This window comes from Mustela lutreola, chromosome 1 (genome assembly GCF_030435805.1).
Source record: "Mustela lutreola isolate mMusLut2 chromosome 1, mMusLut2.pri, whole genome shotgun sequence".
In the NCBI taxonomy this organism is placed as follows: domain Eukaryota; kingdom Metazoa; phylum Chordata; class Mammalia; order Carnivora; family Mustelidae; genus Mustela; species Mustela lutreola.
The window spans coordinates 35,040,102-35,067,309 of record NC_081290.1 but is presented as its reverse complement, the minus strand read 5'-3'; the positions used below and the strand labels follow the sequence as shown (position 1 = coordinate 35,067,309).

At 40.6% G+C, this 27,208-nt stretch overlaps 1 protein-coding gene across 2 annotated transcripts in view; it reads right to left on the bottom strand.

The window, feature by feature from the left end:
- PDS5A (PDS5 cohesin associated factor A) overlaps positions 1 to 8,581 on the bottom strand; it is a 143,731-nt gene extending 135,150 nt beyond the window's left edge. Inside the window, exons 1-2 of one of the 2 annotated variants that reach the window (XM_059163195.1) lie at positions 8,441 to 8,581; positions 7,409 to 7,586 (exon numbers count right to left, since the gene is read on the bottom strand). In XM_059163195.1, coding sequence (XP_059019178.1) covers positions 7,409 to 7,546 — 138 coding nt within the window. In that variant the 5' untranslated portion in view covers positions 7,547 to 7,586; positions 8,441 to 8,581. Of the gene's footprint in view, positions 1 to 7,408; positions 7,587 to 8,220; positions 8,355 to 8,440 lie in introns of those variants that run through there. The other variant, XM_059163187.1, reaches the window with a different exon arrangement.
- Positions 8,582 to 27,208: the final 18,627 nt, after the last annotated feature.

The window sequence follows — 27,208 nt, the reverse complement described above, 5'->3', positions numbered from 1 at the left end:
CAGTCAATTAAGCCTCCGACTCTTGACTTCAGCTTAAGTCATGATCTCAGGGTTCTGAGAGGGAGCCCTGCATCAGGCTCTGTAGTCAGCAAAGTCTGCTGGAGATTCTCTCTCCCTCTCCCTCTGACCCCTGCCCTGCACATGTGCTCTCTCTCTAAAACAAATAAAAATCTTTTAAAAAAGGAGACCAAAGAGATGTAACATATACAAATGATCCTATACTGAAACTTGGATAGAGGAAAAACTCCATCTTTTAAAAGGTCATTTTTAGGGCAACTGGGAGAAATTTACTATGAACAGGATAACAGATAACACTGCACCAATTTTAAGTTTGAGTGGGATAATGATCACTGGGGATTTCTGTGTGCTTTTTTTTTTTAACATTTTATTTATTTGATAGTGAGAGAGAGACAGTAGAAGCAGGGGGAGTGGCAGGGAGAAGGAGAAGCAGGCTCCCTGCTCAGTGGGGCAACATTTTATGTTCACCTATATAGTATGTGGGGCTCAAGCCCAGGGTCCTGGGATCATGCCCTCCACAGAAGGCAGATGCTTAACTGACTGAGCCACCTAGCTGCCCCAAAGATCATCATTCTAAGAAGAACACTGAAGCATTCATGAGCAGAATGTCGCAATATATGTATTGGTATAAAAAAGTGTATCATGTCTATTTCCCTCTGTGTGTATATGGAGAAACAAAAGCAAACAAAGGCCACAAAATGTTAACAATTGGTAAACCTAAAGAAAGGGATATGGGTGTTGAAGGTACAATTTTTTTCCAACTCTTCCAGAGGTTCAAATGTCTCAAAATTCAAAGTTGAGGTAATTCTTAAAAAGGAGTAGGAAGTGGAAAAATCATCATCATTACGCAGCAATACTCTCCAGTAAAAATTCAAATAATAAAGGAAACAGGATTCTAAGATCAAATCATGAGAAGCCCACATATAATTTCTCCCTACTCAGCACATAAAGGAATTTCTATGAATTTTTCTTACAGTATTTAAAATAAATTTCACAAATCTAGCAAGTTGGTTATAAAAATATACTATTATTTTTGAAAGTGAAGTGTTTTTCAAGTTTATGAATACTGCTACAGAGTCTACAGTTGGTATACTCTGATTTGTCAGAAGAGTTCCTGTGATTAATCTATCTAAAGATGGCTACAAATTCTTTCTTTCTTCTTCCAATGAGAAATCAAATCATTTTTTTCTACCCTTGAATGTAGAATGGGCAATGGCTACTTTAACCAGTAAAGTAGATGTGACATTGCCAATTCTGTACCAAGCCTTTAAAAAGTACTGGCAACTTCCTCCATGGTGTCTTAGAGCCTGAGTCCAACTACCTTGTGAGGGAGACCCCACAGAAAAGCCCAAAGATTACATCACAGATAGGTAAAAGGGCCCAGCTGAGTTCAACCTTACAGCTGTTCCTACCAAAGCAGGAAGTGTTTAAGAGAAACCAGTGTGGCTCTTCTAGACCAGTTTTAGACACCAGCTGAAGAAATTAATGAGAACTGTAAGGAACATGGAGAAGAATAATCAAGTCAAGCCAAGCCTGCCCAAATTCCTGATTCACAAAATATGTGAGATAAAGAAGAAAAGCGGCAGATGTCAAAAGGTAGAAGCAACCCAGGTGTCCATTGACAAATGAATGGAAAAACAAAAGATGCTTTATATACACATAGTGGAATATTATTTAGCCTTAAGAAGTAAATTCTGACACATACTATATGGGTGAACCTTGAAGCCATTATGCTAAATGAAACAGCCGGCCACAAAAGGACAAACACTACATGATTCTACTTATACTAGAATCTTAGAATAGTTAAATTCAGAGACACAAAGTAGAAAGACGGTTGCCCCTGGCTGGGGGAAAGTTTCAGGTGGGGAAAGGGGAATCAGAGTTATTGTCTTTTTAAGATTTCTTTTTTTTTTTTTTGAAAAGATTTTACTTATTTATTCAACAGAGAGTGTGAGCATGTGTGCACCTGCAAGTGGGGGAGAGTGGGCAGAAGGAGAGGGAGAAGCAGGCTCAGGGAGCCTGACTCTGGGCTTGATCCCAGGGTCCTGGGATCATGACCTGACCTGAAGGCAGCCGCTTAATAGCTTAATCGACTGAACCACCCAGGCACCCCGTCATTTATTCATTTGAGAGAGAGCAAGCAAGCGCGTGCATGCACACACGTGCGCCTGCGCTCCCACAGCAGGGGGAGGGGCAATCGGAGAGGGAGAAGCGGACTCCACCTGAGCTGGGAGCCTGATGCAATGGACACCAGGCTCCATCCCAGAACCCTGAGATCATGACCTGAGCTGCAGGCAGACCACTAACCAAGACCCACTGCCATCCAGGTGCCCCAAGAGTTACTGTTTAGGGGGTACAAAGTTTCAGGTAGGGAATATAAAACAGTTTTGGAGCGACAGTTGCACAACAATGTGAATGTGCTTGACACCACAAAACTGTACTCTTAAAAATGATTAAAATGGTAAAATCTATTATATATATTTTACAATAAAATTAAAAAAACAAAACAAGACTTCACTGTTTTAAACCACTAGGTTTGGGGTAGTTCTTCACACAGCAGAATAGTTCCTCTATACAAATGCAAGTCTAAAAGAAGAACTGTGCTAGTTAGCATTACTCCCCAAATACATATTGGCTATATTACAGGACTTCATTTTAAGAAATCTTGCCTATTTAATTTTTTAATTTCCTAGCAGATTCTTCTGCAAAGAAGATTTAATACAAATATTAAAATAAAATATATGAACAAATTTTAGATTGGCAGTTAATACTGAATTATATATAAAATCAGCATCCTATGTGGCATTTAGGGATTATAAAAATCTTTTATGGAAGTGAAAATAATTATAATCCAAACAGTTATTTCTGGGATCCACCTGGAGGAAAGACAGGAAAGAATTCATGGCTGGCCTTCCTCTGCTCCTAATCTCTTCTTCCCCTCACAACCTACAATTGATGAGAAAAGAGAGATGCCCTTCCCTTAAATCAAGCCCACCATATCCTAATTCCTAACTATATCAAACAAACCATACCATAGAAAGGAGAAGAGTGTGGGGCAGAGGGAATGGTTGACACAAAGACAAAGATGACAGGAAAAATACAAAGAAAAATATAGAAGTAACAGCTGGTGGGAGAAAAAATGGGGAACATATTAAGAACAACGAAACCCTGTTATTTATTTAATCTTTCCCAATTCTTAACCCCAAAGGAGTAAGGATTTTGATATAATACTGTGACTGAATGAGTATTGCATATTTGGGTATGAAGTTAATAGCCAGAGAACTGTCTGGGGTACTGAACCCTAAGATCAGGTAATAAGTGGATATAAGGAACAATCTTCATGGCCCCTGGTTGGCTCAGCTGGAGAGTGTGACTACTGATCTCGGGGTCCTGAGTAAGCCCCATGTTGGGTACAGACATTACTTAAATAAATAAATAAATCTTCAACCTGGTCCATCCCTCTCTCTAAAAATCAAGGCTTATCAAGGACCTTCCACTTCCAAAATAGCAAGAAAGGAAGGAATAAAATGTTAGCCAAAAAAAAAAAAAAAAGGCGCCTGGGTGGCTCAGTGGGTTAAGCCGCTGCCTTCGGCTCAGGTCATGATCTCAGGGTCCTGGGATCGAGTCCCGCATGGGGCTCTCTGCTCAGCAGGGAGCCTGCTTCCTCCTCTCTCTCTCTGCCTGCCTCTCCAACTACTTGTGATTTCTCTCTGTCAAATAAATAAATAAAATCTTAAAAAAAAAAAAAAATGTGAGCAGCATGTAGTTCTGTATTAATACATGATTTGAAACCAACTGTGTATAATAAACTGTGCATAGAAGCACTTAATGGAATTTTGTACAACACTGTTTATAGGTGTATTTTTAATGTTATTAAAGTTATCAGACATGACTGCTACATTAGTTTCAGAATCCTTAACTATACAGAAGGAAGGCTGCTCCTGAACCATAAACCTTGTTCCTTAATGTACCATTAGTAGTAAACAATCAGCTGTCCTTTCTAACAGGTAACTTTGTATGGCCTTTAATATCTCTAAAATTAATATATAATTGTAACTTATCTAAGTAATAAAAACTGTTTGTTTATTTTAAAAAGTAGGCTGCACGCCCAACATGAGGCCTGAACTCATTACACTGAAATCTAGAGTTGCATGCTCTACCAACTGAGCCAGCCGGGCTACCCTAAGCAACAAAACTGTTGGTGAAAGTTTTCAGCTTTCTGTAACTAGGGTTGGTCACAATATCACAGACTCCATTTCTTCATCTGGAAAATCAGAACAGAACCAAATAACCTCTAAGCTATCTTGTGGATCTAAAATTCTAAATATCCATGGTATCTTTCTGGTATGCAAACTTGGTGGTAAAGACTTAGCTGCAATTCAAAATATTTTCAAATTATCCTTCATTTCCAAAATATAGGTATTTCTCTAATCTACTATTATTATTTTTTCTAACCCAATATTAATACAAAGTATTCATTTGTCCACTGACCAATTATTTGCATTAAATGTGGTGCAGGCAGGGTACAAAAGTGAACAAAAAGAGACATGGTACCTGTATTCATGAAGCTTACACAGAGTTGGGGAGACAAACCAATAAACATACACATGAATGTAATAGATCTGTAAAAAATTTTATGAAGGAGCTAAAAGAACACGTAATGGGGAATCTAAGAGGCTTCCCTTAAGAACAACAAATGAGTGACAAAAGGTGAACACACGAACGACAAAGGAAGTTGAAAAGAGTACACATATGGGTCATGCAATGTGGAATCTGTCTAGGTAGAAATGAACATGGCATGTTCAAGGAACTGACTGAAGGCCAGTGTGATTGGAAGTGTAAAAATATTTAAAATACTTCTTTGAAAACTGAAATTAAAACCTATAATATATACCCAAAAGTATATCTTAGCTATTCCAAAAACATACTCTAAGAACCATTTTCAAGAAAGCTTCAAAACTTTCTTGAAAAAGCTTACAATTGCTTCTAGTGTTAAAAAAAAAAAAAAATGCTGTCCTATTATCTCCTTGCAAAAGATCAAATTAACTCATTGATTCCCTTCTCTTTTTTTATTGCAAAAAAAAAAAAAAAATCACGACTTCTTAGTTATACTTAGATCCTTTTAAGAAAATCAGCTATAAGAATGAAAATAAATTAGACGCTACTGTCCTGGTTCTGCCACTAAGCCACTCTATGACTGACTGATCTCCATACATGTTACTTGGCAACTCTGGCCCTAAATTTTCTTATCTGTGAAATACAGGGAGTTCTAGAATTTCTTTTAACATCCTTCTAACTCTAAAATTATGGTTTTGTTAAAAATATTTGTCCCATTCTTGAAAACTGAAGAGAATGGACCAAACATCTCTGAATTCCACTAAGATTTTACCTTTCTTTAAGCTCAGTTTGCATTTATACAGCATTTAAACATTGTTGCTACGCTATAATTAAAAAAACTACTGAATTTACAAAATTTGCCCATAATTAAGGGTTTAATAAACACAAAAATTATCAAAACTGGTTAAACACTATTAAAAATCTATGCTTCCATTGAGACAGTACTACTTTAACTAACCAGGGAGCCCAATTCAAAAACAGACTTAGAAAAACAAGGGGAAAACAAAATCATAAGATTCTTAAGAAAAGCGAAATTTTAGCAGGACATTCAAACTGGTTAAAATGCAGGTCAATTTTAACTTCCAAAAGAACTCATAACAAATGACATCCTAACCCAAAGCTCATTCTAGACTTGGTTACATGTCCATTTATACAACGGCATTTCTGACACTCTATCCTCAAGTAGAAAAAGTACATATGGATTATCCATCACTAGAATTCAAGATTTCGTTATGTTTTATATGAAAATAAAAATTAAAAGATACAAATTGCTTACTTAATAGCTTTGCATTTCATAATTTTTCAGCAACACCATTCAATACAACCTTAAAAAGCATCAATTAAGGACCTCGCCTCATGTATAATCTCTAGTATCAAATCTATTTTAATGGAAGGTACTGTAATCATTTTCCTTCAAAAAAGAGTCAACAAATTGCAGGATCTAATTAGATTTTAAGAACTAAGGTAAAGGAATACTTTAAATATTCATTAAGCACTCACAACATCAAAAACATTTAGTAGGCACTATATACTAAGCTCTAGAACAAAGGGGCAAGATCATTCCCTAAAAATACATTTCATCAAGTTGCCCAAGTTAGAAACACTGTCATCATTGTTTCTTCCCTCACCACCCACCAAGTCTAATTGATTCTAACTCTGAAACATTTCTTGGATATTTCCCTACCTCTCTTCCCACTAGCCCAGCTTCAAGATTTCAACATCTTTCACTTACACTTTTACCAGTTTCCTATCTGGATCTCCTGCCTCAAGTCTTTCCCTCTCCTTGCTCCATTCTGGCCCTAGTTGTGACAACCAAAAAATTTCCAGCACTGACAAATGTTCCTGGGGGTCAAATATGCCCTGGCTGAGGGACATCTGGCTGGCTCAGTTGCTTTAGTCCTGGACTCGATCTCAGCTTAGGTCTTGATCTCACAGCCCTGAGTTCAAGCCCTGCACTGAGCTCCACACTGGCGGTGGAGCCTACCTGAATGAAAGGAAGAGGAAGGAAGGAAGAGGGAAGTAAGGAAAGAAAGAAAATAACTGGTTGAGAACCATTGCATCAAGTTGATCCCTTAATAAGAACAGCACTATCTTATAAGGCTGTAGGCACAATCTATGTCCATGCAACAGAAAAAAGCAAAATGCTGACCAACATAAGGCTGGAACTTACAACCTCAATCTTAAGATCACCATGGCTTAAATAAGCTAACTTAAAAAGAGCTAAAATATTCTCCTGAAAACCCCTTTGAACATGTGGACCTAAATCATCACCTTACTTCACGTCTGAATTTTGAAGTCAGTACATTCTGTCAAAGTTTAACAATACTAAATTCATATTCAAGCTTCTGGATATTAGAAAATTGCTGACCATTTACTAAAATGGTTTGGTGATAAATCGATCTCCTCAGAAATGAACGGAAATTGGAACCCTCCTAGGCAAGCTACTGCCTCCATTTAAGGTTGTAAGCTACTCTGAACAGCATTCTCATAAATATTTCTAGAAAAAAGTTATTTAAAAAGCACTTAAATTCTCATGTTTGAAAAAACAAGCACATTCCTTTTAATTTCCCATAATGATTACATACCTACAGAACTATTCAAAGATACAGCCAAGAAAGAACAATACCTTTCAGAGAGAGTAAAAAACGAGATGATAAAATACCTAAAAAAGCCCAGGTAGGTGAAACTGTAAAGGCCAGGCCTAGCAGTACAGTTAATACCACAGGACGGAGCACAAACGTCTGAAGTGTGAACACTGTGTCCAGTCGCTTACCTTCAGTCGCTTGATCATTTCATCCGTGGTGATCTTGTCGGTGATCTCCTTTACCCCCGGAGGGTAAGCGATCTTCCCGTCTGCACTCACGACGCCACAGAGGGCAGTGGCAGGCTTGGGCTGCGCGGTGAAGTCCATCCTGGGGGACAACTTTTCTTTCACAGTCCTCTACCGGCCTCTATCGGTCAGAAAACAAAAGTTCAGCGAGAAAAGGGAGACTTTGTAACCTCTTTTTTCATTTCAAAAATCTCTAATCTGCAAAGGGCCCTTTCTCCGGGAAGGCCCGGGGACTCGGCGGCGGCCCCGCCACGCGCCCCTCCCCGGGCCTGGACCCTGGTGGCCGCCCCGCCACCCCCACTCCCGCGGGCCCCGCCAGCCCCGGGCCCACGGGGCTCTCCGGCCCCAGCGGCCGCGGGAAGCGCCGAGCAAGCGCCAGGAGTTTCCCATTCCGCCGTTCACAATGAAATCCACCCCCAAGCACCGAGGTCCGAAGTTTGGCAGCATCCCGAACCCGGCGAGGCCCTCACGGCCCCCGCTCGGTCGGAGAGAAGCTCCGAGTCCCCGCCCGGCCAGTCCCCTTCGGGAAAGGAGACGCGAGGCCTATAGGGCTCGGCTTAGGCCGCAAAACTAGGGACTCAACCCGACCCACACGCAACGGTGGCTCCGGGAAACGAACGCCTTTGCCGGGCCGAGCTTCGGGACCCCCGGCGTCCCCGCCACACTCCCGCCCCTCCCCTGTCCCGCGGGAGGGGAAAACAAGCCGCCCTCCACCCCAAACCCCACGCCAGGAAGCGGCTGACGCGGCTCCGCACTTCACATTTTGTTCCTTCAACTTCGGCGGAGGGGCCCCGGCGGCTTCTCTCGACCCCGACTGCTCGGCGCCGTCCGGCGCTGCCGAGGCCTTACTGGCACCTCCGGGCAGCCCCGCCGGGCCTCGGTCCCGCGCCCCCCCCCACCCGCCCGCTCTGGTCTCCCCTTCCGTCCCCTCCCTCCACCAACCGAGGGCGGGAGCCGAGCCGCCGCCGCCTTTACCTCCTCCTCCTCATGCGGGCGGAAGGTGCATCGAGCTCCCGGGCCTCTGTCAGGTGGTTGCGCCGCCGCCCCTCGTCGGGCTGCACACAAAGCGGCTCCGCGGGTCCCGCCGCCGCCGCCGCCCGCCCCGGAGCGGCGCTGGGGCTGGCGGTGCCGAGGAGGAGCAGCCGCCGCGGGGGGAGACGCGGGGCGAGTGTGTGCTGGGCGGGGAGACACTGCCGCTCTCCGTCTGGCCGAGGAAGAGCAGCCTCCGAGAAGGCTCCTCCGGGAGCGTGTGCGCCCGTGTCCGCCCGAGACCCCCGCGGCCCGCCCGCACCTCGCGCCGGCCGGGTCCGCCGACCGGGACCCGGACGCCCCTCGCAGCGGCGCGCGCCCGGCCGTCCGTGCCCCCGGGAGCCGGTCCTTGGCGCACACACCAGCCGGTCACGCGAGCGGTGCGAGAGCACGCGAGAGCAGGGCGCGCGCCTCGCTCCCTCCCCTTCCTCTGCCGGCCGTGCCTCCGCCTCCCTCGGGCCTGAGGCGGCCGCGCGCGGGGCGGACAGCGCCGCCACCCGGTTGGCGCCAAGACTTGTCGCGCGGAGCGCCTCTGTGAGGATTGGACCCAAAGGGCAGGCCGAGGAGGGGCCCCTGTGGCGGGAAGAGAACCCGGTCCCAGAGGCCCCTGTGAGGGCAGGCAAGACGAGATGAGCTTTACGTTACGCTGCGAAGATGAGTTCATGACTTTTGGGGGTCATCCTGAGAGGCATGGACGGAACCGCTTGAAAGACGGTTAATTACTCGGTGAAAATGAACTAATTTCCTCCCCAGGAACAGAAGATCTGCAAACTGAGGAAAAGTTTTACAACATGGCACGACGTGAGCTACTCATTCTTGTTCCTTCTGAAAGCCACAGGAGTTTTTGCCTTCCCCTCTTTGCATTTCTAAAATTAATAGTTTGAAAGATAGAAAATACGAAAGTAGCTTTGAGTCGAATAGTGCTCAAAGAATGGTCTGAAACGTAGGTTCCTGGGCTCCACTCCCAAACCTAGAGAACAGGGATCTCTGAGTGACACCCAGAAGTAAGCGTATTTGCAAATTAGCTAGATGGTTCTTGTGAATATGGAAATAAAAATATTTCTTAAAAATGTTTTAAATATACCCAGAATAACTTTTTGTTTTATCCAAAGGAACACCCAATGCAGTGGGTTTGAACAGTTTAATGTTAAAAAAGTAAAAAAGGCAAATGAACCTCAGGTGCTCATGTATCAGAAGATGAAGCTGAAAAAAGAATGGAATAATACGAAATAGCATTCAGCTTTTGAAACCGATCACTACTATAGTTTAAAATTATATTTGGTTGTATTCGATTATTATTTTTGATGAATATCCGCTGGTCTTTTCCACATCCTTTACTTGGTCTGAAAAATATTAAAGGTAATGTACTCACTGAATTGTTTTTCAGATATTACACAAGGGAGCTCTCATCTTGGAATGGAACTGGCCATAGTTGCTCATTTGCTAGAACTACCCAAAAGTCAGTGCTTTGTTCTTGGGCATTTAGAGTAGCAGACAATCCATTTAAGTTCATCTTCATCCAAACAACTGAACTTACCAAAACCTACTCTCTTTTAAGTGCTCTCTCTCAAAGTGGTTTTTTTTTTTTTTAAATCTGTCACAAATAACAGAAGAGTGATGCTTTTCATTTTCTTTTTTTATCCGAGTAATTTACCCGTTATTAAATGGAATTTTATATATGCTTTATAAGTTTTAATTTTACACAATTTATGATTTTTTAATATGTTTGACTTTATAAACACAAGATTAGTAAGCCCTAAGGATTACAACCCGTAAGTAAACTAAATTTAGGGGCGCCTGGATGGCTTAGTTGGCTAAGGGACTGACTCTTGATTTTGGCTCAGGTCATGGTCCCAGGGTTGTGAGATTAAGCCTGGTATTGGGCTCTGCACTGGACATGGAGCCTGCTTTAGATTCTCCATTATTTTTTAAAGATTTAATTTATTTATTTGACAGACAGAGATCACAAGTAGGCAGAGAGGCGGAGGGGGGGGGGGTGTCCCTGGACTCTGGGATCATGACCTGAGCCAAAGGCAGCGTCAACCGACTGAGTCACCCAGGTGCCCTATATTCTCCATTATTTCTCCCTCTCTTTCTGCTCCCCCAACCCCCCCAAAATAAATAAATAAATAGAATTTATACAATTCTGAAAAATAGGAATTCTGAAATCTCTGCTTTTAACCTCCTTTCTTAAACATTTGTCTCCACTTGCTATATATGAGAAGGGATAGATTTATTTGTGCAATAATTATAGAGTGCCTGCTATGCAAGACATTGTTTTGGGCATTTAGAAAAAATTGGTAGTGGAGAGGGGAACAGAAATTCCTGCCTACCCTAATGAAACTTAATTGTTTGGGAAGAGGTAGACAAGAGAATAAATAAATTGTTATGGAGAAAAATGGAATAGAAGAGGAATGCAGATCACATGTAGCCTTTTAGGCCCTTGGTCTTTGGAAGGACTTTGGCTTGTACTATGACTGAAATGGGGGAATTATTGAAGTATTTTAAATAGAGAAGTGACACAATATGATTTATGTTCTATGAGCCAGGCAACCTTGGGCAAATTACTTAGTCTTCCTGTGCCTTATTTTCTTCTCATCTGTAAAACAGATGTAATAGTTTCTATCTCTGAGGGTCATTATGAGGAATAAATAAGTTGACATTTGTAAAGTGCCTAGAATTGGAACTGGTACATACTCAGCTCTACATAAGTGCGCTTCCCCCCCCCCTCTCTCTTTCTCTATCTCTCTCTATCTATATATAATGAAAGAATCATTCTAGCTGCTGGGTTGAAAACAATGTAGAAATGCAATTATAGAATTAGGGTAACCAAGTATAAGACAACTACAAAAATCCCAAGGAGAGATGGTAATAAGGACCAGGTAGTAACAATGAAGATGATGAAAACTGTGACTAACACTTGAAAAGTGGCTACTACAACCAGGAAACTGAATTTTTTTTTTTAAAGATTTTATTTATTTGACACAGAGAGAGAGAGAGAGAGACCACAAGTAGGCAGAGAGAGAGAGGGAGAAGCAGGCTCCCCGCTGAGCAGAGAGCCCAATGTGGGGCTCTTTCCCAGGACCCTGAGATCATGACCTGAACCAAAGGCAGAGGCTTAACCCACTGAGCCACCCAGGAGCCCCCTGAATTTTTAATTTAATTTAACTTTAAAATCTAGCCATATGTGGCTAGGTCACTATTATATTGGACAGTGCAGTTCTAGAGTATAGAGTTCGGAGGAGTGATTGACAGAAAATGATGTTAGAAGATAAATTGTGTTCATATTGAATACTATAGATGTTGAGCAGGGTGATAGTTTAAAAGGATGAATCGGGGTAATAGAAGACTAAAGCTGTGCATAGTGAAAGTGGACTAAGGTAAAGTATAATCAAGCAGATTAAAAATACAAAAATACTTAAGATATTTATTTTTTTATTTTTTTAAAGATTTTTTAAATTTATTAATTTGACAGACAGAGATCACAAGTAGGCAGAGAGGCAGGCAGTGAGAGAGAGAGAGAGGGAGAAGCAGGCTCCCTGCTGAGCAGAGAGCCCAATGCGGGCGTGATCCCAGGCACCGGGGATCATGACCTGAGCCGAAGGCAGAGGCTTAAACCACTGAGCCACCCGGGCACCCCAAAATATTTAAGATATTTAATGCAGTTCTAAAAAAAATGTCTATTCTTTTTATCTGAAATTACTTATTTGCTTTTCGATCTGAAATGAACTAACTAAATCTGTTCTGAGTATTTTCACAAATTATGCATATGAATCATCCGTGTACCTCTGGTCACAGAGAAATTAACCATCTGTCATAATCACTATGAGAGTTGAAAAAGTGGTGCTTTATTTTAGTGTCTTTCCAGATATCACTGACATCTTGGCTTAGATTTGCTAAAATTGGAATCTATTTAGGCATATAATAATAATTTATCTATCTGTACTGAACTAAGTAAGTTTGACATGTTTCACTGATGATTGATAAAGACAAAATATATGAAGCCTGGGGTGCTTGGGTGGCTCAGTCATTGGGCATCTGCCTTTGGTTCAGGTCACCGTCCTGGGGTCCTAGGATCGAGCCCCACGTCGGGCTCCCTTACTCGACCGGAAGCCTGCTTCTCCGTCTCCCTCTGCCTGCTTCTCCCTCTGCTTGTGCTGTCAGATAAATAAAATATTTAAAATTTTAAAAATATGAAGTCTGAATCATTTTGGTCTAATATGACCAAGACGTTAGTGATTAACTTGTCATAGTAATTTGAAGTCTTTATTTGAATTCTAGTTTCTTAGTCTCCGTGCACATCTCTCTTCAGTTTAAACTGTAAAGGCTGATCTGCACCAACATAAGTTATAGCAACCTCCTTTTTTTTTTTTTTTTTTTAAGATTTTATGTATTTATCTGGGCACCTGGGTGGCTCAGTGGGTTAAGCCGCTGCCTTCGGCTCAGGTCATGATCTCAGGGTCCTGGGATCGAGTCCCGCATCGGGCTCTCTGCTCAGCAGGGAGCCTGCTTCCTCCTCTCTCTCTGCCTGCCTCTCTGCCTACTTGTGATCTCTGTCAAATAAATAAATAAAAATTTAAAAAAAAAAAAGATTTTATGTATTTATTTGAGAGGAGAGTAAGAGAGAGAGAACAAGCAGGAGGAGGGGCAGAGGGAAAGGAAGAAGCAGACTCCCCACTTCCCACAGCAGGAAGCCCAGTGTAGGGCTCCATCCCAGGACTCTGGGATTATGACCTCAGTTGAAGGCAGACACTTAACTGACTGAGCCACTCAGGTGCCCCTACCAGTTTCTTAAAGTTGTTTAATCAAAATTAAGTATTACTTAACTAGCAGGGAAAACAAACTATAACCAAATATTTTCAAAACATGAAAGAAACCACAGGTATAAACAAGATGAGTAAATCTTAGTGACATAATATGATAACTTGTTTATAATGTTCAAAAGCAAAGCTCAGGGGGGTGGCTCCCTGAAGTACAAAGGGAAGGAAGGAACACAGGGGGACAAAATGGGAGAATGAGTGCACAGGTAGATGTATCCCTATCAAAGCAGAGTGGTGGCTTCATATGTGTTCATTAAATGATAAGTAAATGAATGTATGAATGAATAAGGACAATCCACGCACCGGTGAGGGATGTGTTCATAACCCAAGGTTGATGAGTAATCCAATTCAGGGTTTCTGAGTTGCAGAAGAGAAAAGAAATAAGATGACAAACTCTTCAAGAAATTAAAAAAAATATTATAACTTAATATTTTTGAAAATTATATCCCCCAAAGTCGAAGAAATTCTGCTCCCCCCACCCCGATAATTTTTTCTAATAGTGGTGGTAAAATGAGAAATTATTTGGAGTTATATTTTCTCAAACCGCTTGCTTCCTCAAATTGCTAGTATTAGGAGATAAATGATTATAGGACTGAAAGAATTTTCATGGTAATTAAACTTTGAACAATCACATTACAATGTATTTTATTATGAAGTTTGGGATGCCAGACTCCTGTTGTTTTATATGATTAATATAATTAAGAAAGTAAACTTATGACAAATACTAATTCACTACAGTAAAGGCAGAAGAGATTCATTTATCGAAACATATTAGAGAGGATAATAATTACCTCCCCTCCTGCAAACTCTTTTAAGAGTATGGTTGCTATCACAGCCCTACATATTCTCTCTCTCTCTCTCTCTCCTCTCTCTCTCTCTCTCTCATACGCGCACACACACATGCACGCACTTGACTGAGCCTACTGTGGAACCTGAACCAAGAAAATGTTGTCCATAGGCTGATCTGAGCCAAACAAATATCATGAAACAGGCTGTGAATGGAGACCCAGCAAGAGATGGAACTTTTAGCCGAATTATATCAATGCAAAACAGTAACAGTCTTTAACTGTCTACATACGTGTAGGCTGAGGAAACCTGATGTGTCCTAATTTTTGTCCTGATTATTCTGCTTTCTTTGGACTCCCCATAAGAGTTGTTTCCTTACAGTATAATCCCTTTTACCTGAGCTAATTTGAACAAATTTCTGATCTTTTACCACCAAACATGACTTGATTTAGAATTAAAAATTGGACTTGATGAAATCTTTTTTTTTTTTTTTTTTTTTAGATTTTACTTATTTATTTGACAGAGAGAGATCACAAGCAGGCAGAGAGAGAGGAGGAAGCAGGCTCCCTGCTGAGCAGAGAGCCCTATATGGGGCTCAATCCCAGGACCCTGGGATCATGACCCGAGCTGAAGGCAGAGGTTTTAACCCAGGCACCCCGTGGACTTGATGAAATCTTAACCATGATCTGTGAACCTAGCTTTACTGAGTCAAATAGTAGCCCCCAAAATTCAGGTCCACCTGGAACCTCAAAATATGATCTTATTTGGAAGTAGGTTCTTTGCAGATGTAATTAGTTAAAATGAAGTCATACTGGATTAGAGTTGGCCCTAAATCCAAACACCAATATTCTTTTAAGAAGATATGCAGGGAAGAAGGCCAGGCCACCAGAGACGTTGGCATGAGGTAGCCTCCAGCCGAGGAGTGCTAGAGATTACCAGCAAGCACCAGAAGCAAGGAAAGAGGCAAGGACGGATTCTTCTCTTGAGCCTTCACATAGAATATGGCCTTGCTGCCAACTTGATTTTGGGCTTCTGGCCTCCAGAACAGTTGAGAAAATGAATTTCTTTTCTTTTAAGACTCTGTGTTTGTGGTAGTTTGTTACAACAGCTCTAGGAAACTATTATACCAGCCATGTGTAAAATTTATCTTCAAGTAGATTGGTTAGAAGCTGTAAGAAAGCAAAAGCATCTTACCTTCTGAGGGAAAAATTTCTTCACTCTCATTTTTGGACCTAACCGTTTGCTCTTGAAAGAGACCCATAGAATATTTATAAAGCTGTGACCAACAGTTTATCTTACTTCTACCTTTTTTTTTTCAGCCATAGTAAACTTTGAGCCCCAATTTATCTCTAGAATCTGGATTTTCCTTTTTCCATTTTCTCACTTTCTTAGGAAATAAGAACAATATGCAAGCAAATATTTAAATAATTACACAACTATGATGGAGAAACTACAAAAATGGACCTGGTGGTTGGCAACCAGCTTCACCAAGCTTTGGCTCAAAGTGATCATTTGTCAGCTTATATGCAAAAGTCCAAAACTGGAATTTTGAAAGCAGTTTAGGAATGAGAATATATAATGTTCTAAATGAGGTTGTATAAAATTGAAAGGACTGAAGTCACAGTGAGCTTGTTTAATAATTGAATAATTCTTTTATGTTCACTTTATTAAGGATATTTATAAGTACAATATTTTCTATGATTTATAACCATCAAGTGTCATTATAATAACTGTGGCAGACTATAGGAATAAGTAACTGAATTTCAAATTTCTGGTTTAACTGGAAATGTAACCACATTAGAACTGGTAGCCAGCACTATCAGACTTGTCCAAGGAATGTGCAAAGAATTTGCACAACATTTGCCTTCTGAATTTTTTCAAGTGATTCCAGAAACTGAATAGTTCTTGGACTGTGGCTACCTGGATAGATACTGTTTTGGAAAAACTTTTTGGAGTTCAATTATGCATAGACTTATCCAGAGACTAAAGAAAAATAAGCAGGGAATCTGCAGAAAAATTAATATGAGCTGTTTCACCTTTTTTTTCTTCTTCTTCTTTTTTTTTTTTTTTTTTTTTTTTAGTAGGCATGGAGCCCCACACAGGGCTGGAACTCATGAACCTGGGATCAAGACCTGAGCTGAGATCAAGAGTCAAACACTTAACCTATTGAACCACCCATGTGCCCCAAGAATTGTTTCACCTTCTAACTGAGATTTATCAAGATTTTAAGGGTATAAGATGTTTCCTGTTGATTGAATTCTTTGACACACTGAAACTTAACCAGAAAATTCCTTTTCTGTCCAATCCATTGAAAATATTTCGAAAATATATCAGTTATCTTTTCAGTCTTTATAAAGCATAGGATGATGAACATAATGAGGAATCTTTGGTGTTTGAAAATACCCCAAATGCCTCAGGGCTGTCCATCTGAAAGCCACTTTAAATTTCAGAACTATTAAGTATAGACTCAGTGATTGATTGACCGAGACACATACTGAGGCTAGAACTTTCCATGGAAGTTAGCTTCATCTCCTCGTGTATTTCAGAACATACAATGGGGAGAGGCCAGTTAAGAACCTTAGGGTTTTGATACATTAAACTATTGGCAGATAAATGTTGAGGATGCAAAGGTGACAAGATATTGTCCCTGAATTCAACTGGCAGTCTTTTTCTTTTTTTTCTTTTACTCTATTTTCTTATATTTGTGCTATCTTAACTCTTAATTTGGAAACTGGAAGTCTGGATAGAAGATAACGGAATTGGGATGGTGGTGGGGAAATAAGACTTTTCTTAGGTGTAAGCAAAGATAAAATGTTAACTATGGCTCTCTCTTGTTAATGAGGTTATGGGATATGCTTTTCTCTTCCTTCATACTCTCATGTACTTTCCAAGCTTTCTGAAAAAGGTTTGTTCAGAAAAAAATGGTTCCAAAATATTTAAAATTGGGAAGCAAAATAATTTTTAAAATGTGACAAAATCTACATCTAATGGGATAGAATACCTAGAGTATTTAGCACAGACCCTAGCACCTACTAAGGGCTTAATAAATATTGGTTACAATTGCTGATATTTTTATCATTATTGTTTGCTCTCTTTGGTTGCAAGGAACAAAGGAAACTAAAACTAGCTTTAGCAAGAGATAGGTAGATAGATAGATAGATAGATAAACAAGGTAATATCTTAGGGAAACCAAGAGCAAAAATTACAGCTATGCCTCAAGAAAAGAATGGGAGTAGAACTGAAAAGCCATCAGGATACAGTCTGCTATCTTCTGAACACCTGTTTTATTCTTTGCTCTTTGAAGAGACCCTCTTATTTGCTTTTCAGTTCACATGGCATGCAGAAGAGAACTGCCCCTCATCTTCTGCCTCTAGATCTCCTTCATCTTAGATCAGTCTAGACTAAACAAGAATTTCTTAGTCCAAATCCCAAATGCTAAAGACAACAGATTTAATTGTTTTCTTTTTCTCCATAGCATTTATCATCAAGTATATGCTAAATAATTTACTTATTTATTATGTTTATTCTTTATGATTTGTCTCTCCAGGTGGCCGTACCTGTTCTAACCAGTTGGGGCCAGATGGTCAGGATCATGTCTAAAATGTACCTCTAGGTGAGCCATTGTTAGTGAATCCAATAGCAATTTCTAGAGTTAAGGAAGGATTACTGGGTCATGGACCAGGGGTATCCTCCAAAAGATCTCCATCAAAGTTTTTTCTCTCTTAAAGTAGTACCACAGCAATGGTTTTTGTATTTACATACACACACACACACATACACACACAAAGTTCCCAGTATACCCACCAATGTGTAAAAAAAAACTCCATTAGCATTGAATTTAATTATTAAAATGTAATTTTTTACTTCTATAATCTTAAAAATGAATATATTATTCACATTTTAATAAATAATACTTAATCCATATTAATAAGTTCAAAAAATTTTTTTAATGAAACAAAAACTATTATCTACAGGAAACTCCATTTCTGTATCCTAATCTTCATTCCTGTTTCTCTCACTGTTACTGTGGCTGGACAGACATTCCTTTCCTCTCTGTATGCCATTTCCTTACTGGAAGCTAGCACATACCATGGGGAACAGAAAGGCACAATATGACTGAATGCTGAGGAAGGGACCAAGACCAGACCCTTTTAGAATAGTGACACATTGGGGGAGGTCTGTTTTGTGATGTGAAAAGTCTGATTGTATGTACTCCACTAAAAGGATCAGACACACCCCAGTTGTCATCTAAAATAGAATAGAGCTCATAGCCTGTGCCAGAAGTGAAAAGAGGTAGTATCCTGGGGGAAGGATGTAGGTGTCATGGAGAGAGAAGAAAAAAAAGAGAAGCGCCAAAGGTGAGGATGCTTTTTCTTGGCAGTGAAAGGGATAGCCAAATAGGCAGCACAACTGGCCTAGATGGCAAGACCCCTGCCCGTTGATGACTGGGGAGGCTGATGTGAAAAGAGTAGAGGAACGCTTTTCAAACCTTTACTCCCTTGTGACTCTTGAGTTAGGAGATCCAACACTAACTTGAAGCAAGGCACTACTGTGTACATTCTGTTACTATACAAGTTGTGTGAGCTCAGGGATCTTGTTGTTGTTCGTGGCTGTGTGCCAACCACCTAGAATAGTGCTTGGCACCTATAGGCACTCAATAAATATTTGTGCAATTGAATCTAAACATCTTGGACTGCGTATGTCTGTGTGATTGGCTAACAATATGGCTGTTTAATACTGGATGTACCTCTGTTACTTTTCCCAGTCAAGGTAGAGTTCTGGTGTTTTCATTAGAACTGAACCAGGGGTGGGGCTTCTGTGACTCAGTGGTTTAAGCCTTTGCCTTCAGCTCAGGTCATGATCTCAGGGTCCTGGGATCGAGCCCCACATCGGGCTCTCTGCTCAGTGGGGAGCCTGTTTCCCCCCTCTCTCTCTCTGCCTGACTCTACCTACTTGTGATCTCTGTCTGTCAAATAAATAAATAAAAATCTTAAAAAAAAAAAAAAAAGAAAGAAAGAAATGAACTAGGGGAACTAGGGGTGCCTGGCTGACTCAGTCAATAGAACATGCAAATCTTGATTTGGGGGTTATGAGTTTGAGCCCCACATTGGAAGTAGAGATTACTTTAAAAAATAAAAAAAAATAAAACTTACCTTTAAAAAAAAATAAATGAACCGTTTTATTTATCAAGTGATGTGCTAAAGAGTGGAGGGGAAGAAGGAAATACTTTACTACCAGTTGTATTAGACTTTCACTGCTATTACCCCTGACTCCATTTCAGATATAGGAGGAATTAGGGTCAACAATGGAGTAGAATTAGATATTTACAATATTACTTAAAGGTTTTTAAATATAGAAAAAATTATTTTTCTTAAAGTTTATTTATTTATTTATTTATTTTATTTTTAATATTTTATTTATTTATTTGACAGTGAGAGATCACAAGTAGGCAGAGAGGCAGGCAGAGAGAGAGGAAGGGAAGCAGGCTACCTGCTGAGCAGAAAGCCCGATGTGGGGCTTGATCCCAGGACCCTGAGATCATGACCTGAACCGAAGGCAGTGGCTTAACCCACTGAGCCACCCAGGCGCCCCTTAAAGTTTATTTTTTTATTTGACATAGAGAAAGATAAGCAGGGGGAGTGGGAGAGAGAGAAGCAGGCTTCTTGCTGAGTAGGGAGCCTGATGCGGGAGCTCCACCCCAGGACCCTGGGTTCATGTCCTGAGCCCAAGGCAGACGTTTAACTACTGAGCCACCCAGGCACCCCTAAATATAGAAAAAAATTTAAGTATAGAAACTGCTGCTCTCTTTTTTCTCTCTTTACTGTATTTATCCAATCATGTCAACTCTTTTTAAATGGATTGACTTGGCCTAAGACCCAGGAAAAATGGGAGAGTGTTATATACTAACTTTAAAAAAAGTTTTAATAAAAATAATAGCTTTAATTGTGCGTAACAATATAGCAATTCATGTAAATAAGTAGCTTCTTATCATATTTGAACATAGAACTACATAGGCAGGGTCAGGGATGTTTTATTATTCAGTCAACTGAACTGTTTGAAGATGTGAATCTATCACTGTGGCTTTGAACCCTAAGAAGTTTTAGAGTGGAGTTTTGGAAAGTTTTCCAACAAAATTTCCTTGGTCAGATGACTTATAAGTTTATTCAATGAAATTGTTATTTTAGTGCTTATTCATAATGCACCCCACAACTGACTCCCATGAAAGGATGAGACATGGTCCATAGAGGGAAAAAAAATAATCTCTTACTGTATATACCAAGGGTTCATTATTAAGTCCAATGTGTCAGTCCTGGCTGTCCTCTTAGGATAAACTTTCTCACCAGGAACTCCTTCCACCTTCTTGCAAATAGGATTCTTTTAGCTCTTCCCACTAGTTTACTAGCTATCTCCATACATATATACAGTGGACAAAACTTGGACTGACGCTGGGAGCCCATCGTCATCCTTGTCTTACCTCTGTGTAATTCTTTATAGTTTAAAAAGTACTTTCACATCCAGGTTATTGTTTAATGCTATGAACAACCCAATGAGGTAGGCAGAGATGGATTTACCAAGAAGCCAATGAAGTTCAAGTGTCAGCACCCTCTGGGAAGGATCTTAGCAGAGTCACACAGTTATTAAGATTTTTTTTTTTTAATTAGGAAAATTTCTTTTGAAGATTTTATGTATTTATTTGTCAAAGAGAGAGAGAGAGAGAGCAAGCACAAGTAGGGTAAGAGGCCTACAGAGGGAGAAGCAAGCTTCCCACTGAGCAGGGATTCCCCTGCAAGATTCAATCCCAGGACCCCAGGATCATGACCTAAGCTGAAGGCAGACGCTTAAGGACCTAGCCACCCGGTGCCCCTGTGTGGCTTAATTTTTAAAAAGTTAAATCACCGGGATGCCGGGGGTCCCAAATCCAGAAAATCTTCAACAGTAGATTAAGACTGCCACTCTCCACTCTATCCTCCTTAGCATCTCCTTCCTGTTGAGAGGCACTTGCGTGTCCTTAGGCATTTTTGGAATCCAGCTGAGTTTGGATACATTTAGTTTGGATTTAGTGGAATGAAGTTATGCAGTTTGAAATTACTTTTGTGCTGAGTTATTGCCAGTTGTCTCAATGTAGGAATGGTTTCCAGGAACTCTTCTACTGCAAACTATTAATGAATGTTGACAATGCAGAGTATCTAAGGTTTCTCACTGCACAAGACATCTTCAGATCCTTTGTACTTCAGACATGAAGGAAACTTGACGGGGATTTCCCAAATGTAACAACAACCCTAGAACTTTATATGACATTACCAGAACAAGTTGTGGAGCCAAAATAAGTGTTTTAAAACTAGCAATAGGAAAAAAAAAAAAGCCTCGAATAACCAAATTAGAGAGAAGACTAGATTACTTTTCATTCACTATATAGGAAATAGTATTGCAAACATGATGAGCATTCGGTGATGTAAGGGATGGTTGAACCACTATATTGTACACCTGAAAGTAACACTACATGTTAACTAACTGGAATGAAAGTAGAAACTTTTTAAAAAAAGAAAATAATAATCTAAAACCATGATCATATAAAAAGGTATCAAAGACCATCAAGTTTTTGGAAAATGAGAATATGGAAATATGGAGATATTCATTCTTTTGGCTAATTGTTTAACCCACAAATATTAATGATTTGCCTACTATGTTTTCTTTCTTTTCTTTTTCTTTTTTTTTTTTTTAAGATTTTATTTATTTATTTGAGAGAGAGCGCACACAATAGCAGGGACAGGGCAGAGGAAGAGGGAGACATAGACTCCCCTGCTGAGCCATGAGCCTGAGACAGGACTCCATCCCAGGACCCTGGGACCATGACCTGAGCCGAAGGCAGACGCTCAACAGAGAGAGCCACGCAGGGGCCCCTACACTTTCAAGAATGGTGATAGGGGCCTGGAATAGAACAGTGAACAGATATAGAGTCTCTGACATTGAGATAGTCATAGTTGAAGGTGGAGAAGTCCCCCAACAAGTAATATCATTAATTGTTTATAATTAGGATAGTAGTGGAAAAGACAGTACCAGATGTTCTGAAAGCTCATCTAAGTCTGGGTTTAGGGTAGTTTTCCTTGGGGTGGGGGGAGGGAAGAATATGTAAACTGTAGGATTTAGTTTGGATTTAGTGGAATGTATTTATGTAGTTACATAGTTTGAAATCACTTTTGTGCCAAGTTGTTGCCAGTTGTCTCAATGTAGGAACGGAAGACAGAATGTCTCAATGTAGGGGAAGGCACACTGTCCTACTCAGGGGGAAGAATAAGAACAAGGACCCTGAGGTGGAAAGGTACAGTACTTGTTGACTTCAAAGAACCGAAAGAATTCCAGAGTAGCTAGCTCTCCATAAACAATGGGGAAAGTGGGAATGAGTCGAACAGATTAGTTTGCCTGTTCTAGTTCACATAAGCGAAATTTAGAGTATATGCTTTTGTATAAGGCTCCTTTAACTCAGCATAATGGTTTTAAATTTAATCCATGCTGTTACATCTATTTGGAGGTATTTGTTGCTGAACATTCTTCTCTCTCTCTCTCTTTTTTTTTTTTAAAGATTCTATTTATCCATTTGACAGAGTGAGATCACAAGCAGGCAGAGAGGCAGGCAGAGAGAGAGGAGGAAGCAGGCTCCCCGCCGAGCAGAGAGCCCGATGCGGGGCTCGATCCCAGGACCCTGAGATCATGACCCGAGCCGAAGGCAGCGGCCCTAACCCACTGAGCCACCCAGGCACCCCTCTCTCTCTTTTTTTTTAAGACTTTATTTATTTGATAGAGATACAGCGAGAGAGGGAACACAAGCAGGGGGAGTGGGAGAGGCAGAAGCAGGCTCCCTGCTGAGCAGGGAGCCCTACCACGTTGGGCTCAATCGCAGGACCCTGGGATCATGACCTGAGCCCAGGGCAGATGCTTAACAACTGAGCCACGAAGGCGCCCCTGAACATTATTCTGTTATAAGGATATACTGCAATTTATCCATTCACCTGTTGATAGACTGAGTTATTTATAGGTTTCAGCCATGAAGAAGAGAGCTGTTCTGAACATTCTTGTATAAGAGATGTGGTATTTCTAGTCCTGTCCAGTCTCACTGCGGTATAGATAACAAGAATATGCTGTATGGTGCACAAAAGTTGATTTTTTTTTTTTTAAAGATTTTATTTATTTGAGAGAGAGAGCGCGCGCAGGAGAGAGAGCATGTACAAGGGAGAGGAACAGAGGGGGGGGGAGCTGAGCCACCCAGGCGCCCCTGCACAAAAGTTTTAATGAGAGTGCAAAGAACAGTTCAATACCTACCTGTTCCTTTTGTTGACCTAATGAAGGTAGCTGGGTTCTAGAGTCTACAGGAAAGAAGATCTAGGTCAGGTAATTCAACCCAGACATGACAGGCAGCGTGGCCTGAGTGCCACATTAACATCTGATCCATGAACCACACTTAGAGAGGGAGGATGTCCAGATAGGAGAATATTCTTGCTGGTGCCTGAAGGTGGGGAACCTTTCTTGCCTACACACCCTCCAGTCTAAACAGGAATCCATAACTACCTAAGAGACTCTTTATCCCCTGCCAAGTGATTTAATCTTACTTCCCCATGGCCCTTTCCTACTTCCCTTAAAGGACTGACCTAATAGCAATGATCTGTAGTTCTAGCTTTTCTGTATAACCCCGTGGTGCTTTTAGTTTATCTGCATATTCAGCAGAAGCAGTCCTAGCAGCGAAACAATCCCTGTGCTGAGGCGTGCTATCGAAAGTCAACTAAGTCAACTGCTATTCCCTTGTGCTTCTTTGTCGGACTGCTCCAATTTTAGTACTGTGTCTGTGACTTTAAATTAAAATAGTGGGGTCCCGGGGTGGCTTAAGCCTCTGCCTCCGGCTCAGGGTGTGATCCCAGGGTCCTGGGAATCCCTGCTCTGCGGGGAGCCTCTTTGTGCCCATCCCCCAGCTCTCAGGCTCTCAAATAAATAAAAATCTTAAAGAAAAGAAATTGAAGTACAACACTGTACAACCATGACGTTAAAAATATCAGTTTTCAGTAATTTTTTATTTCTGTCGGTAACAAAGATGGTATTTTGAAGCATTCTTTTTTTCTTTAAGAAGAAACTTCTCTTTCTTGCAGGAATTTCTTTTCAGAGAGATTTCTATGCCCTTTTAATATTTTACATTCTTTTTATTTCTGTTGGATGTCTGCTATATTTTATACATTTTTTTAAGCTCAAAGTCAACACCCACCCCAGCCTCCCAGATAATTCATTGTTTTCACAAGTTTAACTGGGGCTGCCTAACCCATCCTCTTCTCTATTGTCTGGATTCCTCTCAAATGGATCTTTCTGTGCTACTGGCAGTGTTTTCCTTTTAGCCTTTCCTTTTTAGCCTCTAATTACCTACTTGAGTGTGTATGGTAAGTAATAAGGAGAGCTTTTTTATCTGGTAATATTGTGAACTGGTAAGTGGGAAAACCTCCCTACGAAACACCTAGAAGTGCTGGATAAAATATAACAAACATTCTTTTAAATGAAGAGCTAAGCTAGCAAGAAAGTAGGTGTAATAAGCTTGTGTAATGGCCACACATTCCTTCCTTCCCAGTATGCATGTGCTTTTGCAGTGTGACTTGGCTGCTGCTGGTCTCAAGAGCTACAATCTACTTCCTCACCTCTTAGCCCAGACTGCCCTTGAATTCTGAGGCCAACTGATGTGCGGCAATTCAATTCTATTCTAATGTTAACCATCTAGAGTTACGGTCAGAACCCACAGGTTAAAGGGCACAATCTTCAATAAGATTGCCCCACTTCCTCAAGTGGATGCCAGCTGCAAGTGGCGTCCCCCAGCCACCTGCTCCTGTGACCAACTGGCTACAAATCTGGGTGGGTTCCCATGACCGCCTCTCCCAATCAAGTGTAGTAATTCATTAGTATGACTTCTAGAACTCAGGAAAGTGCTATACTTACAGTTACAGTTTTGTTGTAAAGGATACAAATCAGGACCAGCCCAATGAAGAGACACATTAGTTCAGTTACAGAAATGGGTAACTGATACTTGAGAGCCAAAAACAAAGAAAGTAAAACCAGGGCAGTAGGGAAGTGGGCTCTTCACTCAGGTACCCCTGGACCAAGGTTAGATGGGGTTTTCCCATCCTGATAACAATGGCGCTTAGGTTTTAGCAAGGCTGTGATATCTCATGAGGTAAGAAGCTGGAAGAAAGTCCTCTTAATGAGGTCAACACTTTGAAAGGCTGCTCTAAGTAGCCTAAGTGTCAAGTGGACCAAGAAAAACTCTGCTTCCTGGCATAGGGAAAGGACAAGAAAGCTTGTCTTCTGGACCTGGGATCTAGGCAGTAAAAAGGAAATATTCTATTTGAATTTGAATCTGTCTACACTTAGATTTGGAGTTTGAATGTAAACCATCAGTGTATTTGTATCAGTCTGGGAACTCCCAGTTAGAATTTAACATAAGTGGTCTGTGGGGGTGCCTACATGGTACAGTTGCTCAGGTGGCCAGCTCTTGGCTTTGGCTCAGGTCAAGATCTCAGGGTTCCTGTATACAACTCACTGCTGAACACAGATTCTGCTTCAGGATTCTGCTTTAGGAGTCTCGTTCTACCCTTGCCCCAGGTCACTTGTGAGTGCTCTCCCTCTCTCTCTAAAATAAATAAATCTAAAAAAAAAAGTGAGCTGTGGCTCACTATCCACATAATCATCTATATAGAAAATCCTAAGGAATCTACAAAAAAAGTCCTAGTTCTATAAGTGATTTCAGCAAACTTTCAGGGTTTAAGGTCAATACACAAAAATCATTGTATTTCTTATCAGCAATGAAAAATTGAAAATTAAAAAATTTAAACACCATTTATAGTAGAACCAAAAAGCATGAGGGGCATCTGGGTGGCTCAGTTGGTTAAGCGTCTGCCTTTGGCTCAGGTCATGATCCCAGGGTCCTGGGATGGAGTCCCACATTGGGCTCCTTACTTAGCAGGGAGCCTGCTTCTCCCTCTGCCTGCTGCTACCCACTTGTGCTCAAACTCTCTGACAAATAAATAAATAAAATCTTTTTAAAAATCCAAAAATACTTATGGATAAATTTAACAAAGTATGTGCAAGACCTATATACTGAAAATTACAAAACTGTTCTGAGAAAAATTGATTACCTAAGTAAACAGATACTGCATTAATGGATCAGAAAACTCAATGTTGTTAAGATGTTAATTCTCCCCAAATTGATCTATAGATTCAAGTAATACCAAACAAAATCTCAGCAGACTTTTTGTATAAACTGACAAGCAGGTTTTAAAATTTATATAGGGGCACCTGGGTGGTTCAGTTGGTTAAGCATCTGACTTGATTTTTCAGCTCAGGTCTTGATCTCAGGGTTGTGAGTTCAAGCCCAGAGTTGGTGGCCTATGTAAGAATTCTTTTCCCAACCCAGCTTTGCCTTTGGAAGAACTTAGGTTTAGGTTTATGTTCCATTATAAGTTAAAATTTTTGTCTGATATGAGATAAAGAGAAACCTTTATTTTTGCTTATGGATATCCAACTGTTACAACACCATTTGTTGAAAAGATTATCCTATCTCCCATTACATTATCTTGGGACATAGACCTTATATATGTGGGTATAACCCTGGGCGCTCTATTCTGCTCTATTGATCTACATGTCAATCCTATGCCAATATTACATGCTCTGGATTACTGTAACTTTATAGAAATCTTACAATCAGGTTGTATGCATTCTTCCAATTCTGTTTTTTTATAAGATTGTTTCGGTCTATTCTGGGTCCTTTGCATTTTTATATAAATATTATTTAATTTTTTATTTAAGTAGGCTCAGGCCTATGAAAGAAACCCATGAAAGAAAAAATTTTTCCATAAAAATGAAAAATGATTGCTCTTTGAAAAACACTTAAGAAAATGAAAGACCAGGGACGCCTGAAAGACCAGGGCTCAGTTGGTTGGACGACTGCCTTCAGCTCAGGTCATGATCCTGGAGTCCCGGGATCATGTCCCGCATAGGCTCCCAGCTCCATGGGGAGTCTGCTTCTCTCTCTGACCTTCTCCTCGTTCATGTTCTCTCCCACTGTCTCTCTCTCAAATAAATA